Source organism: Recurvomyces mirabilis, assembly GCF_035927965.1.
Source record: "Recurvomyces mirabilis strain CCFEE 5264 chromosome Unknown scaffold_7, whole genome shotgun sequence".
Lineage (NCBI taxonomy): Eukaryota > Fungi > Ascomycota > Dothideomycetes > Mycosphaerellales > Teratosphaeriaceae > Recurvomyces > Recurvomyces mirabilis.
The window spans coordinates 410267-426050 of NW_027041941.1; the positions used below are offsets into that span (position 1 = coordinate 410267).

The 15784-nt window shown below is 53.1% G+C and overlaps 8 protein-coding genes across 8 annotated transcripts; 6 read left to right on the forward strand and 2 right to left on the reverse strand.

Moving 5' to 3' along the window:
• Positions 1-99: 99 nt before the first annotated feature.
• mge1 (GrpE, mitochondrial) lies at positions 100-822 on the forward strand (the record flags this gene model as incomplete). The annotated part of the gene is made up of 1 exon (XM_064836063.1): positions 100-822. The coding sequence occupies one exon, from the start codon at positions 100-102 to the stop codon at positions 820-822; it is 723 nt and encodes a 240-aa protein (XP_064696272.1).
• Positions 823-2111: 1289 nt separating this feature from the next.
• LTS14_003359 (uncharacterized protein) lies at positions 2112-3545 on the forward strand (the record flags this gene model as incomplete). Its single annotated transcript, XM_064836064.1, has 2 exons — positions 2112-3245; positions 3384-3545. The coding sequence occupies 2 exons, from the start codon at positions 2112-2114 to the stop codon at positions 3543-3545; spliced, it is 1296 nt and encodes a 431-aa protein (XP_064696273.1).
• Positions 3546-4635: 1090 nt separating this feature from the next.
• Positions 4636-7210, forward strand: LTS14_003360 (uncharacterized protein; the record flags this gene model as incomplete). Its single annotated transcript, XM_064836065.1, has 2 exons — positions 4636-4712; positions 4768-7210. The coding sequence occupies 2 exons, from the start codon at positions 4636-4638 to the stop codon at positions 7208-7210; spliced, it is 2520 nt and encodes an 839-aa protein (XP_064696274.1).
• Positions 7211-8030: 820 nt separating this feature from the next.
• LTS14_003361 (uncharacterized protein) lies at positions 8031-8496 on the forward strand (the record flags this gene model as incomplete). Its single annotated transcript, XM_064836066.1, has 3 exons — positions 8031-8096; positions 8174-8284; positions 8341-8496. 3 exons carry the CDS (start codon positions 8031-8033, stop codon positions 8494-8496), a joined length of 333 nt encoding a protein of 110 aa, XP_064696275.1.
• A 161-nt stretch (positions 8497-8657) lies between these two features.
• On the reverse strand, positions 8658-9419 carry ISA1 (Iron-sulfur assembly protein 1; the record flags this gene model as incomplete). Its single annotated transcript, XM_064836067.1, has 1 exon — positions 8658-9419. One exon carries the CDS (start codon positions 9417-9419, stop codon positions 8658-8660), a length of 762 nt encoding a protein of 253 aa, XP_064696276.1.
• Positions 9420-9851: 432 nt separating this feature from the next.
• RVB1 (RuvB ATP-dependent DNA helicase pontin) lies at positions 9852-11416 on the forward strand (the record flags this gene model as incomplete). Its single annotated transcript, XM_064836068.1, has 2 exons — positions 9852-10820; positions 10871-11416. The coding sequence occupies 2 exons, from the start codon at positions 9852-9854 to the stop codon at positions 11414-11416; spliced, it is 1515 nt and encodes a 504-aa protein (XP_064696277.1).
• A 400-nt stretch (positions 11417-11816) lies between these two features.
• Positions 11817-12657, forward strand: LTS14_003364 (uncharacterized protein; the record flags this gene model as incomplete). The annotated part of the gene is made up of 2 exons (XM_064836069.1): positions 11817-12556; positions 12621-12657. 2 exons carry the CDS (start codon positions 11817-11819, stop codon positions 12655-12657), a joined length of 777 nt encoding a protein of 258 aa, XP_064696278.1.
• Positions 12658-12713: 56 nt separating this feature from the next.
• LTS14_003365 (uncharacterized protein) lies at positions 12714-15270 on the reverse strand (the record flags this gene model as incomplete). Its single annotated transcript, XM_064836070.1, has 2 exons — positions 12714-13840; positions 14310-15270. 2 exons carry the CDS (start codon positions 15268-15270, stop codon positions 12714-12716), a joined length of 2088 nt encoding a protein of 695 aa, XP_064696279.1.
• Positions 15271-15784: the final 514 nt, after the last annotated feature.

Sequence of the window (15784 nt, forward strand, 5' to 3'; positions counted from 1 at the left end):
TGATCTCAAAGACACCAAACACCTCGAGCCGTTACCGCTTACCAATACCACATAGTAATTTGAGCATATCATAAAATCTCAGCAACGCATACCGCAACCATGATCCAGCGATCCCTCCTTCGATCAGTCCAGAACGCCACGCGACCATCATTATCTTTCCGACTATCACCGCAGATTCGACCATTCCTCACATCACGCACAGTCGCGCCATCAGCATCATCAACATTACAAGGCCGAAGATGGTACTCTGAACCCGCTGAGGCGAAAAAGGACGATGTTGCGGCAGAACAAGCAGATGCGCAAGGCACAGGCGACAAAGCTACTGCAGCAGCTGGTGATGGACTTCAAGCACAACTCGAAAAGAAAAACAAGGAAGTCATTGAAGTCACCGACCGTCTAAAACGCCAAATAGCCGAGTACCGCAACCTCCAGGACCAAACCAAACGCGAGGTCCAAGCAGCCAAGGATTTCGCTCTCCAACGCTTCGCCAAAGACTTGCTAGATAGCGTAGACAATCTCGACCGCGCGCTCGGTGGCGTCGATGCTGCGAAGTTGGCTGAGAACGGGGATCTCAAGAACCTGCACTCGGGGCTCAAGATGACTGAGGAGATATTGATGGGGACGCTGAAGAAGAACGGGATGGAGAGGTTTGATCCTGGCGAGACGGCGGAGAAGTTCAATCCGAATACGATGGAGGCGACTTTCCAGGCGCCGCAGCAGGGGAAGGAGGATGGGACGGTGTTTTATACGCAGAGTAAGGGGTTTATGCTTAATGGACGGGTGTTGAGAGCGGCGAAGGTTGGGGTTGTCAAGAATTCGTAGATTGCGGTGGGTAGTAGGATGAGGTGGGCCAGATATGAGTGGAGACGTGTATGGATAGGTATCGTATTGCATGGATGTATTGGGTGAGATATGGGATGGTTGCTGCCCTGACTTCGCGGCTAGTGGTGGCTGTGTGTATATTCTCCCCTTTCTTTGACATGGGGCTGTTGGACGGTCTGCATGGTACTGTGCGGTGCACTGCATCGCCGTGGGTGCAGTCCGATTGTACGTTATTATTAGATGGCACACAGAAGTTACTATCGGTCATACCAACCTTTATGAACACATTGCTGCCGCGCTTCGTCTACTCAGCGTCGCAGCCTCGACAACATCTTCTTCCCGCAATCCTTCCGTGTCTCAAATCAATGTCTGGCACACACGTGGTGCAGTCGGAACGCTACTTGTACTTCTTTGGACGCCTGCCTCTTTCCAGACAGCCTGTCACATCCCGCGGGAGCGTTAGTGGTACTGCGCCGTTGGTACAGAAAGGCGTGGCAATGGTAATGGCATATTCCTTGGCGCCTCTTTGCTCGGCTGGGAAGGTGGAACGATGTGGGGGCAAACCTTGTAGGAGCATTCCGGCCTCGGTTGCAGCGGCGATTGACGGGTGGACTCGAGAGATGATATCTTACCAGGTCTTTGGGATGATGACGGTCCGGCATAATCAGGATATCTAATATAGGCATAAGTCGCTTCTATGGTTGGACTGGTAGCGGATGTCATGCTGAATCAGAGTGGCATCAATGAATCCTGCAGGCAACCTGCCCAACGCCGAAACCGGATGTTGGCGAGCGCCACCCTCCACTCTAGATCCTTTCGTGACAGCGGGACCGATAGGAAAGCTCAGGCGCAACTTGTACCGTCGTACGTAGTTGATTTGCCTAGGTCTGTACTCGAAGGATTCCACCGCCTGTCGTACATCCCACGTCTTTCTCGCGTAGTAATCCCTCCTCCACTTCCCTCCCCTCAATCACTCTGACATACGTCTAATATCAACTTTGGATATCCGGTCCTCGCTTCCTCTCTGTCATGCCCCAGAGGTGACCTTGCGACTCAAACCGAAGCGGTTGCGCTTGGAATACGGCCGAGACGAATATGCGGTTTGAGATGTACAAATCAATACAGGATAGGACTACACCACAAGAGTATCCATAAAGAGCAGGCTTGTCCCAGAGCGTGGCGATGGTCGCGCTCGTGGTGGAATCATGGATATGGTATGGCTTCGTGGTGGCCGTGGCTGTCTCGAGATTGTATGTCGATCAACGAAGTCGCAAAGCGAATGCACCGCAATGGCACTGACATTATCCGTCCGCAGCATTTCGAGAGGCATGAATCTCGGCTCCGCGAAGCGCTTCCAGACAGATGACTACCTCATGCTCCTCGTCCTGAGCTTCTACACCACACTAGTCGCAACGATAAACATCGTGCGCTACGCCAACTCCAACCTCCTCCCGCCAGGGTACGACATCAATGATCTAGCTAGAAGCGACATAGCTGAGCGCGAGTACGGTTCAAAGCTTATCCTTGTCGTCGAGCAATGCCAATGCTGCACGATATGGCTGGCCAAAGCCTGCTTGCTGATCCTGTATCTTCGCCTGACCACGATGAGAAGAGAGAATATCGCCATAAAAGTCTTGTGCGGGTATGTGGCCTTTGGTTTCGTGTTCATGGAGATCTTCTACTTCGGTGTCTGGTGCCGACCGTTCTATGATTACTGGGCCGTGCCTACGGACAACATCCAGTGCAGCGCCGCGACCAACCATCTCATCACGAACGCGGTTCTCAATCTAACTTCAGATCTGATCATGATTGCGATTGGTTTGCCCATGTTCCTTCGATTGAAGCTGCCGATGAAGAAGAAAGTCCCAATCGTAGGCATCTTTTCACTGGGACTGTTCGTCATATTAGCCGCGATCTTGAATAAAGTCTATTCTTTCAGCCAACCATTTGGCAGTCTCTGGACATACTGGTACGTTCGCGAGAGCTCCACGGCATTGCTAGTGGCGAACCTACCTTTCGTCTGGACGTTCTGGCGACGAGTCACAGGCATGACGTCCGTGGATGGGAAGTCGAGGCACGACAGCGTTGTGCATGAAGATGTTCTCAGCAACCGAAGCGAGAAGCCTGCTACAGGGAGAAGAAGCAGTGCAAGGCGACAGCCGAGCTTTCCATGGAATGTCGAGGCTACCGAGATAAGACACGACGATGTTGAGATGGGCGGTCGAATTGTTAGGGTAAGGACCGGTGGCAGTATGACACTCGATGAGATCCTGGGAGAGAGCTCGACAGACTTGACGCAGGGAGAGCAAGTCACCGAGTATACGCATCCAGCGTTATTCTACTCCAAGAAGGGAAAGGAGGATGGGCATATACCTCCTCACCTGCCACGTGCAGTGCTCAGCGATGTTTCGCCGAGGGATGTGGTGAGGAGGGACTCTGACTCCGATCACCGAACGCAAGAATCGTCTATGTTTCCTCCATCTGCTGGTAGCCACAAATCTGCTGGATCCTTTCTTTGAGAGACTTTGCATTATGGACGGCAGAAATATAGCTTCCAGTAGGCCCCGGTCAATGACGAGAACAAGAAAGCTCATCACGATAAGATGCTATTCTCCAAGTCCGAAGAAATGTCGCTGTCATCATCGCTGAGCAGGGACTCCAACGTGCAGGCTCTGCCGCGGAAACTGTATGAAATAGAAGGCATCTCCACAATCGTCCGATGAACGACAGCGAACGTTCACCAGTATTCCCGGTTCATGACGTTGTAGCGACATTTGACATCTGTGCAGCGATAAGCATATTTCTGCGGTCTTCGGAACTTTGGCCGAGTCTTGATGCCTGCTGAGCTTATCGAAGGCGTGCTGCAGGATTTGCAAGCGCCAGATCGCAAAGATACAGCTTTGCAGACGAATAACATCTCTTGATGTGCTTATACGGCGTGCAGCACTTAGCCGGCATTGCATTGTAAAGGCGCAAATGAATACTACCTATCTGAGACAGATCGAGGCGCGAGTACCGTATGTCGATAGCCGCGATACCAAATTTCATCACGATTCTCAGAAGGATTGCAATGGAGACCACACTCTTTCCGGTCAAGTCACAAAGCCATCAAACTCAAGCAACCAAGAATTCATTACCAAGCCTGCTGTTCTTCACCCAGCCAGCCTGCCCACGTGTGACAGCGATAGACAGATGTCTCTCAACGACAGATGTGCAGGGTTACAGGCGCCTGTGCTTTGCTGGGGACCCGCCTGGAATTGCGAAGACTGGGGCGCTTGAGTTGGTTGCGCCGCAGCGATGATCTCACGATAATGCTTGAGCTCCAGCAGAACGGGAAGCATTACAGTCGGAGAGCTTTGCAGCAGATCAAGACATTTCCTGCGTCCGAAGTTCTTTTGTCCTTATGGCGTGGGATCTGAGGTCGTGATTGTCTCGCCAAGCCATCTATACCGAGCCAGTCGACGTGAGGCGGGAGGATAGACTTCGAGCGGTCCCGCCCGTTCGTTGCTATGCACGGCCCCTGCAGCATCACGACTGCTCCCTGTTCCTGCAGGAACAAGACCGCCACATTATCATATTGATACCGCGGGAGAACAATGAGCGGGAAGTTGCATGGCGAGAGTGGACTTGTGCCGCACGCATCGATTTGACTGGTTGTGGAAGTCCCCGGTCTGCTACAGTGGCCATGGCGACAACGCCATCATTTCGAACCAAGTGGAGCGGCTATCTGCATGCTGGCCGCCTCCATAGTGGCCGGATAGACCAGCCTGAATGACGGTATCGTTGGCGTGGGATCTATGCTTTTGCTACACAATGGCAGGTCTGCGGCGACTTCTTCTCTTAAATGCTTCTGCGCCTTTGGATCCCCTTCCGCACGTTCTGTCCCCTTTGTATGCCTACAGATTGTATCTAATCACCACCCTGCATTGTCAAGATGCACAGCAGAATATTACCGGTCGCAGCGTTGGCCGCGGGTTGTCTCGCGGCACCACAGGACCGACATGAAGTACGACAGCCTAGACTTCCGTTGATGAAGCGACAGTATAGCAACGCCACGTCAACAAGAACAGTGTTAGACTCGAGCGCACTCAGCACCGTTTACGAGACAGTCAACCTTACGGTCACAGTATGCACAGATTCTGCACTACCTGCATACATTCTTTCTCCTTTCACGACTTCTCCTTCGACACTCTCGACGCCAGCAGCATTATCATCCAGCTCGAGCGCCACGTCTAGCTCCTCAGCGAGTACCAGCAGCTCGAGCACCACTTCCAGCTCCTCAGCAACAGCCAGCAGCTCGAGCTCGAGCCCAGGAATGTCGTCTTCCCTGGCACTCAGCGGGTCAGTGTCGGCAACGACGACCTTTACGTTGGCGACTGTAACGTCGAGTACCTGGGTTCTCTCGACCGCTGGCGAGCCCACCATTGCGACTGCAGCCGAATCCGCTTATACCACTGTCACGATGTCAAGCATCTTGCCAAGCTCATCCGACACCGAGTCAGCTGCAGCTGCAGCTGCGCCCACTTGCACCTTGCTCCCAGGTGCTCCCATTACCAACGAGCAGCAAGTTGGCAATTCGATCTGGGGCACTCTGTGCCAGCCATATTTCCCACAATGGCTAGGAGACTCGCCAACCGTCCCGTGGGGTGAGAACAGAACTGTGAAGAACAGCGATGCGACTGTCAAGAAGGACATCCCAGTCACCAACGTCACTCGGCCATACAACTTCACGCTCTCGCGCGGACAACTTTCGCCAGATGGTGTATTGAGAGATGTCATCTTGATAAACAATCAGTTTCCAGGCCCAGCGATTGAAGCCAACTGGGGCGATTGGATCGAGGTCACAGTACACAACAACATCTCCAGTCCGTTTGAAGGCACTAGTCTCCACTGGCACGGTCAATTGCAGAGATCAACCCCCTGGGAGGATGGCGTTCCAGGCGCAGGGCAATGCCCAATCGCACCAGGGCACTCCCTCACGTACAGATTCCAGGCGGAGCTGCACGGCAGTTCGTGGTACCACGCACATTACTCTGCTCAGTTCACGGCTGGTGTGGCTGGACCCATGATTGTTCACGGGCCAAGCTCGCTTCCATACGATATCGACGTCGGCCCTGTCATGCTTTCGGACTGGTACCACATTCCGTACTTCTCGATCGTCGAAGACGTGGTCGGATCAAACTTCTCGCTGATTCCACCAACATCTGACAACGTGCTGATCAATGGACGAGGCCAGTTCGGATGCTCCAGCTCTTCTTACGATAGCACCAAGAAGGATTTGGCAACGAACCTAAAGTCCAACCTTACCTGGCAATGCGTCGAGGATGCGCCTCTGGCTGCTTTCCGATTCCAGGCTGGCAAGGTACACAGGTTGCGTCTTGTCAACCACGGTGCCAACGGTGTTCAGCGCTTCACCATTGACAACCACAACATGACCGTCATCTCCACCGATCTTGTCCCCACTGAGCCATACACCACGGACGTTGTCACTCTAGGTGTCGGTCAACGCACAGATGTTCTTGTCCAAGCTTGCGACGACCCTACAGCTGCCGTCTGGATGCGCACTGCTGCTCCTGGTGGCGAGCCATGCGGCGGCTCAGACAACCCATACACCGTTGCCGCGGTATACTACAACGAAGCGAATGTTCACTTGGCGCCCACGACCACGTCAACCGCTGTGATCAACAACGATTGCATCAACGACCCTCTCAACATGACCGTTCCCGCTTACCACGTCGCCCCAAGCAACAATTCATTCATTCAGGATCTCACCTTGTCCCTCGAGCTCAACAGCACAGGTGAATTTGAGTTCCGTATCAATGGCCAAGCCTGGAAGATCGACTATAACGTCCCGCTTCTCCCGCAGTACGCAGCCGGCAACATGACTTTCGAGCCACAATGGCAGGTATACGAATTTGGCCACAACCAGTCTATCACTCTGAACATCACGAACAACATGCCTCTCGTTCATCCATTCCATCTTCATGGGCACAACTTCTACATCCTGAACGTTGGTGACAACAGCACAGCCGGCTCCAACAACTTTGACAGTCAGCTGTCGAAACGTCAAGCAGCAGGTCCGCAGTTCCAGAACGGTGCTACATGGGATGGCTCTGTCGTCAACGCCGCAAACCCCATGCGCCGTGACAGTCTTTTGATTCCTCCTTACGGCTTCGCAGCCATACAAGTCGAACTCGAAAATCCTGGTGTGTGGCCTTTCCACTGCCACGTTGCATGGCATTTGAGCGGTGGCCAGGGTTTGAGCCTTGCGTACAAGTACGATGAGATCCTTGCCATACCTGATGGCTATATCGAGGATACTTGTGCCGATTGGGATTGGTATACGAACAACCATGGCCCGGTCGATCAAATTGACTCTGGCGCTTGAGGTGCCAGAGTGGTGGTGTCTTTTGCCCTCCACCGGCACACACATCATGGTGTGTGTGCCTAGTTGTTCCCGCGAATCTAGCGCTGGCGTTAAGCATTGATTGGTGGATTGAGGGGATGATATGGAAGGACGTATATCTGGCTGGCCAGCCCATATTAATACTGTAAGATATATACGCTGGACGTCGAGTTCACCGGATTGCGTGAGGAGAAAAGTAATGTCGGAAGGACTTCATAGCTATATAGCATGTACATACTCAAGACTATGATAATAACAGTACTTTCTGCAACATTCAGGTGCATGCATCGTTTACTGCTATGGAGTACTTCCAAGCGCCCAGCCTGTGCCACCTCGAAGCAATCTATCCCGCGAGCTCGCTTCGCTCCAGCTTTGAGCTCGTTCTCCAAACTTCCTTGGGATAGATATCACATCGACTGTGTAGCTTTTGGAGATGGCGATAGGCCGCCTTATGACGCAGCATTTGTTATCCTCGAAAGCATTATTACCATATCCACTAGTCAGCATCTCCCCGCGTACCTTCCGGCTGGAGACAAACCCGCCACGCTTGGGCGTCGTGCGGCGGTATCGGAAAGCTGAATATAGCGTCATTGTTAACACTACATATGGTTTTCAATCTAGATGTTGGCAACCGCAAACGCTTGTCTCGATCTCGACTTCGGCCAGCCAAACTCTACGGCATTACTCGATCGCGACCAACGACCATCAACTTTCTGGAGGCTGGATCATCGATGACGGTAGAATAAGTGGCGAAGAAAACAACGACGACCACATACCTGCAGGACCTGAGACTAAAGTCAACATGCCAATCGTCCATATTGTCCTTTTCGAGTTCAAGCCTACGGCTTCTCATGTACAAGTAGAAGATGTCAGTGTAGTAAACTCCCTGACAACACCAAACCCGATTTGATTTGAGGTTGAACAGCTAGAACTAACGCCGCATAGGCTTGTAAACGCATGCTAGCCCTTTCAGAGAAATGCCTACACCCAACAACACAACAACGTTACGTCAAATCGTACGGTGGAGGGCGGGATACCAGTCCTGAAGGACTACAAGTAGTTACTGCAACAACATTAAGTATCGTACCAGTTCCATACTAACTGTCTTTCAGGGTGGCTTCTCGCACGGCTTTGTGAGCGAGTTCCAAAATCAAGGAGATCGCAAGTACTACCTAGAGAAGGACCCGGCGCATCTGGAGTTCACCTTGAGCCTGAAGGATATCATTCAGAATGCAAGGGTGGTGGATTTCGAGCCGGGCAAGTTCTAGTCCGTATTCGAGATCACTGAGTGGCAGCAAGAACAAGGAAGACCTAGATATAGTATGAAGGGTGGACGTGCTCTGATTCGCCACGTGAGGCGTGCAGGTTATATATCTCGCTATGGTAAAACACCTATCCCATGCTCTATACAATTGAGATCATACTCAACTCATGATATACTGAATGACTCGCCACAACCACACTGCTCAGTGATGTTAGGATTTCTGAACACAAATCTCGCACTCAGTTTATCCTCTTGCCAGTCCATCTCGCTTCCGATAATGGAGAACAATGCCTTGCTGTCGATCAACACTTTGACACCATCTTGTTCCACTGTTTCATCGAAAGCACCTGGTTTGTCTACATATTCGAGGTGGTATGCTAGGCCTGAGCAGCCGCGGTTCTTAACTCCTACCCGTACCAACTTGCTTTCGGGTTGATCGAGCAGTTGGCGTAATTGTTCGACGGCTTTTGGTGATACGCTCATTGCTGCTTTTCTGGGACGGAGTTTGCTCTTCCTTTTTGGTTGGGCGGGTGAAGGCGAGGGGGCGGCCACAGTCTGTGTGGATGTCGACTGGGCCTGTGCGGCTACCGTAGGCTTGCTCTTCTGTGCTTCCGCTTCCCGCTCACTTCCTGTACCCTGTCTTTGCCAAGGCGCTGCTGGTGGCCATGTCTGCTGACTACTGCTGTTGATGCTCGTTTCGGGTGTCCCGGCATTTCGAGGTGGAGGCATTTCTGGTTCGAGATTTTGTGGTCGGTAGGCGGATTCGGTCATGAGTGGTCGCTTAGACGACTGCAATGCTGGTCGGTAGGAGGAGAAGGGGCATCGTTGTACTTTGAGGCAGTGTGCACATCGTCGGCTGCTGGCTGGCTGTGAGGCGAATCTGAAGATGGTCGCTATGGAAGGCGTCGAGGTTCGTAGGGTGGCCATTGTGAAGGCTTATTGATCTCCCGTTTGTCGTCTGACAGTGTCGATGTGCCCGTTGTAGACAAGAAGGCGGATGTGAGATGCTGGCGATGACAATACTGCTGCTATCAGATGCGTTCGGCTTTGTTAGAAAGCAGAGGTATGCACTGTAACGCCGATTGACTAATCAGACAAAGCCTATAGGTAATGAGCTTGCCAGAACTAGTTGGGCCTAGCAGTGGAACCAATTCTTACGGCCTTAGGCACGACAACTTTTGCGCGTCTGGAGCTGTTTCGCGACACGAGCTGCGGTGCTTTGGCGATACTCGTTCGTTACAACCACGACGGCCACACTCCTACAACAACACCCTGACGGTCTCTTCGAGCATTTCCAACACTCTCGCTACACAGAAGTCACTGCGTTGACTAAGGCCTCGAGCCTCTCCCCCTTGCACAATGGCGACCAACGGCACAATCGCACCACCTTCACAACCTAGCGATAGCAACCAAGTAAAGATCTCCGAAGTGCGAAACACAAACTCGCGCGAGAACCGGACAGCCGCACATTCCCATATCAAAGGTCTTGGCTTGCGACCAGACGGCTACGCAGACGTTCACAGCACGAATGGCTTTGTTGGCCAGACAGCGGCGCGAGAAGCATGCGGTGTCGTGGTCGACCTCATTCGGACGAAAAAGATGGCTGGGAAAGCTGTACTGTTAGCGGGTGGACCAGGTACGGGAAAGACGGCATTGGCATTAGCTGTGAGCCATGAGCTGGGGACGAAGGTTCCGTTCTGCCCTATGACGGGAAGTGAGGTATACAGTGCAGAGGTCAAGAAGACGGAGGCGCTGATGGAGAACTTCCGGCGAGCGATTGGACTGCGTGTGCAGGAGAGGAAAGAAGTGTACGAGGGTGAGGTTGCAGAGCTCACGCCGGAGGAGAGCGAGAACCCGCTCGGCGCATACGGGCGGACAATCTCACATCTACTCATCACACTACGGAGCTCACGAGGTACTAAGAAGTTACGGCTAGATCCCAGCATATACGAAGCTATCCAGAAAGAACGAGTACGGGTGGGTGACGTGATATACATCGAAGCAAACACTGGTTCTGTAAAGCGAGTGGGACGATCAGATGCTTTCAGCACAGAGTTCGATCTTGAGGCGGAAGAGTACGTGCCAGTGCCCAAGGGCGAGGTGCACAAGAAGAAGGACATTGTGCAGGATGTCACGCTACACGATTTGGATGTTGCGAACGCGAGACCGCAGGGAGGACAGGATGTAATGAGCATGATGGGACAGTTGATGAAGCCACGCAAGACGGAGATCACGGAGAAGTTGAGGGGCGAGATCAACAAGGTGGTCAACAAGTACATTGACCAAGGTATTGCTGAGCTCGTGCCGGGTGTGCTATTCATCGACGAAGTATGCACCCTCCATACACATCAACCAAACCAGATGCTAACATGCCCCAGGTCCACATGCTCGACATTGAATGCTTCACCTACCTCAACCGCGCGCTCGAATCACCCCTCGCACCCATCGTCATCCTCGCCTCCAACCGCGGCCAAACCAGCATCCGCGGCACAACCTCCCCACTAACCCCCAATGACCCTGGCCTCATATCCGCACACGGCATCCCTCCCGACCTCCTTCCCCGCCTTCTTATCATCCCAACACACCCGTACACCGGCACCGAAATCCGCACGATCATCAACACACGCGCTAAGCTTGAGTTCGCCACTGCTACTGCGCCTAGTCTGGCGGATAATCCGCAGGCTCTCAAAGTCTCTGCTTCGCTGGCGCCGGATGCGGTCGATGAGTTGACGAGCCAGGGCGAGAGTGTTAGTTTGAGATATGCGTTGCAATTGCTAGCGCCGGCGGGGATCTTGGCGAGGGCGAGGGGTAGTGAGGGTGGGATTGTGACGGGGATGGATGTGCAGGAGGCTGTGGGGCTGTTCTGGGATGCGGGAAGGAGTGCTGGGCAGTTGAGAGAGAGGGCTGGGGAGTTCATTTCGTGAGGAAGGATGGAAAGTGCATAGATGCATGAATTGTCAGCTTGCCGTCAAGCTGTCGCGATCTATGACCGTCCAGCATGCTCTAGTCCATCTAATGTTTGGATGCTGTCGAGACGCACCACTTTCGATGAAATAGGTCAGCAAGGCACACAGCAGTGGCAACAGGAGAAGCTGGGTGAACAGACAGCCACGGGAGGGTGTCAACTGTACTCAGGCTTAAGGCTGAGCTTGTGGTGTACGCTGTCACCCAAGCCTGAGTTTGAGATTGTATGAGTAGCATAGATTTGTAAGAACATCATCGGCGTGCCTACCACTCTATCTCTATCCTCGGCAACATCTCGGTGATCTGGTCGCGTCCTCCACTCGTCATCACGCGACAGCCAACCTCACTACCTGCGACTCCATGCCTACCGACAGGGTTCCCCTAGACATCGTCGTCCGCTTCTCGACATCAACTCCAGATGTCATCCTCAATGTCCCGCACCCGTCCACAACAAGCGTCGTATCGCTAAAGCTACGCATCCGCTCCCAGCTCTCAGCACCAGCTTCTGAAAGCCGGCTGCGACTCATCCATGCCGGAAAGGTACTGGTAGATGCTTCGGCACTCTCGCAGAGTCTTCATGGCTCTGCCCCACCACCGATAGCTCGTAGCGATGAGGAGGAGAGGAGCAAGAGCGAGAAAGCGAAGGGCAAGCAACCTCAACGCGATCAAGCACAGGAGAAGAAAGCAGTAGCAGTACGGGTCTATGTACATTGCGCTATTGGTGATTTCCTTCCAGTGACCGACCTTGCGATCGAGGCGAGACAAGCGCAAGAAGCGGACGAGGCATTACGGTCCCAATCTCCTACTGCTAATACGACCACGACAAGCACAGAGGAAAAGGATGCATCAACCACCACTCCTGCGCCCAGGGGTTTCGACCGCCTGCTCACAGCCGGCTTCACGGCACCGGAGATCGCTACCCTTCGGACACAATTCCTAGCCATACAGGCACATACCCACACCCCGGATACCATGCCCTCTGGCCCCGCGCTGCTAGCTCTCGAGGAAGAATGGCTAGATAATGGATCCAATGCCGCTGCCGCACCTGGCGAAGCTGGTGGCTTTGAGGGCGAAGATGCGGGCGGTCTGGATGATATGTTGTGGGGAAATCTGATTGGGTTCTTTTGGCCTGTGGGAGCTATGTGTTGGCTGATGAGGGAAGAGGGGGTTTGGACTAGGCGGAGACAGGTTGCTGTTTTGAGTGGTTTTTTGATCAACTTGACATTCGGCTTTCTGAGGGTTATGAACTGAGGAAGGTTATGATGGTCTACTAGTGGTGATATATGTGCTTCGCGGACCGCAGACGACTTGGTCGATATCTTGGCCGCTGAGCTCTGATACTTCTGTCCAGTCTTCGACAAACTTGGTACCAGAGTCTATGCCAAGCTGGCCATCCTCATTGTTGCCTGCAACGAAGACTCGATGCTTGCCACTAGCTTCCTTGAGAACGACCACAACATGTGCGGTCCCTACCGCTACATCGACCACATCCATGGGCTCACCTTCATCATCATAAAAGTCGATCAACGCCAGCTCAGCCGCCGAAGACACTTCCCTCAAGCACGCGATCTCATGTTCGCCACCTGAAGGACGAGCAGATCCCCACAGGTATCCACCACCGTCCCTACACAACGCTCCGCTCAACCATCCACTACAAGCGATCTTCTCAACATCCAACCCACCGAGCGCATAGATCGGTGCAGGTGTATCAGCCGGCACGGTCGCCACTTCTGCACCACCAGCGACGGCGCGACCAAGAGAGCGGTACCTGCTATCGCCCCAGCTGTACACCTCCCCACTTTCCATCAGCAATAGGAAGGTCGCTGCACCAGCTAATAATTGCTTCGGCCGTCCGGGAAGCATATGGTGTTTCCCAGGTCGACTTTGCTCGGCGGAGGGATCGTTATACCACGCCACGAAGTTGTCGAAGGTGTTGAATTCGAGGATGTGGCAGAGGTTGCCGTTAGGTGCTTGTTTGAAGGTCACGGCTACGCGATCGTTTGTTGCCAGAGCTAGGTGGGAGAGGCGAGGGGAGGATTCCGTGGTCAAGTTCTTCAGGTGAGAGGTTTGATTGTACCCGGGGTCTGGGTCGGCTGTTAGGAGAGCGCCAGTGTTTGTGAGACAGGCGAGGAGACCATTGTGGTTGCCTATTGCCGAGTGCAGGGCCGTGATGTCTTCGTCTGCTGTGGAGAGGCCCGAGATGTTTTGGTTGAGGTTCTGGAAGCCTTGGCTTATGATTTGGTTGGTGGTTGATAGGATTGTATTGCTCCAGCCTGCGAACAGGATTTGGCCGTTTTCTTGTGGTCGAGGTTGGATCTCGAATGGTACGTACTTCCGTAGCTGTTTCCTCGGCGAGCTCTGCAGTTGGGAAACATTGTTCAGACCTGCGCATAGGGTCTGTTTGTTCCTTGCTGCCATTGTCGCTATCTTTTTGGTTATGTGCTGCTATCTCACGAGATGTGTGCTCAGGCGATCACACACTCTTGGCGCTGTCTCGCGATCCTTCACAGAAGTTGAGATTGCCTGTACCTTTCCTTAGACCTACACGCGTGAGGTAGCTCGGGTAGGAATTAAAGGTTACCTTACTCGAACGAGCTCCACTAGCGGATGTACACTATTGTGCTCGGCTGTCGAGTAGCTCTGCTCGAGATCTACTACTCTATACAGTATCGGTATCATACTTCAGTAGCTCACGCATGCTACAATCCAATCAGAGTATGAGTATCTTTCCAAACCTTGTCAGCAACCAACACATTAAGGTGAGGTGTACAACTCTTGTTTACAAAAATACACATGCTGCAAAATGATGGACTCAAGGCATGAAACCACAATAACATCACTTTCCATACTTACCCACAAACTCAATCAAAGCCTCATCTACCACTTCCGGGTGACTAAAACTAAGGAAGTGCTGTCCACCTTCAACAACCTTCAAGTCCTTGGCCGGAGCATTCACAAACATCTCAAGCTCATGCTTTGCATTTGCCACAGTGTAGACCGGGTCCGCCGTGCCGTGTAACCACAGCACAGGACACTTGACATCGAAGAGTCGATGGTGCAGCCCATCGCGCTCAGCAAGATTGACAGCCGCCATACGGATCCTTCGTCGCCCTTCATCGCCTTGATAGTTAGCTTGGATCTCCTTGACCCAGAAGTCTCGAGCTTCTTTCGGGCAGTCCTTGCCGAAGCCTATGTCGATGAGGAAATTGCAGTAGTCCTCCTTTGGCTCGAAGTCTGGCGTGGCGGTGGTCGAGGACCAGAGTTTGATGTTTGGGGCCAGGTCTTCTGGGCCGTTCCAGCAGCCCAGATCTCGCGTACGGGCGGATTCGTAGTCCATGCTTGTGCCGAGTGGGATTATGCCGGCGATCTTGTCTGGGGCGAGCACTGCCATGCGCGTGGTGATCCAACCTCCTTGGCTTGTGCCCAGGACGAAAATCTTGCCTGTGATCTTGAGAGCATCGAGCACTTGGAGGTTCATTATCGCGGTGTCCCAATAGGTGAAGTTCTCTGACTTTGTCCTTGTCTGGCCATGACCAAGCAGTTCGATGGAGATGAGATTCATGGCGTCCGTCAGCTCTTTGTTGGCATATTGGCTCCTGTACAGCTCAGAAGATGTGGTGAAACTGTTGACCAAGACTAGAGTCGGCTTGGAACTGTCGTATGGCTTGGGCATCTGGTATGCTGCCTCGGTGTCGAGATGAGCAACCTTCACGGTCTTGGTATTAGACATTCTGGCGGTGCTGAAGTGGGAAGTGATTTCTAAGATGCGTTGGTGTGCGACGTTGGCCCCTTGCTTGATCCAGTGGCTGTCCATCTTGTATATCTGCCCTACCTTGATCTACGACGACTGCTACTCCACTATAGCTGGCAGGCCGAGTAGAGGAGAAGGGAGGAGCTGCATCTCATCGCTCCCCTCTTCTGACCCCGCCATCATGAGTCGCATCCATGTTCGCGAGAGCAGTCGTGACAGGAGAATGGTGTTCGAGTGAGGATCGGCGTAGCTTCACGATATCATTCCTTGCGTATGTTCGTTGGCAGGATACATGAGAACGAGTTGTGGTGGTCGGAAAGGGTGACCGTCCGTGCGCCCACCGGCCTACCTTTGCTTGCTCTGCTGCTTCTAACATTACTTTCATAAGCGACCAGACAACAACTATGACTTTACTTGTGCTCGCCGAGTGTTGAGGGCCTTTCCCAATGCTCGCAATCGACAGATCGCCGAGTCGCCGCCCGATAGCGAAGGGCATGAGCGCAGAGTGATGCGAAAGTGTGGTGGGCGAGAGTGCTTCACGAGATGACGTTCACGCGCCGTCACCGTCAGAGGTAGA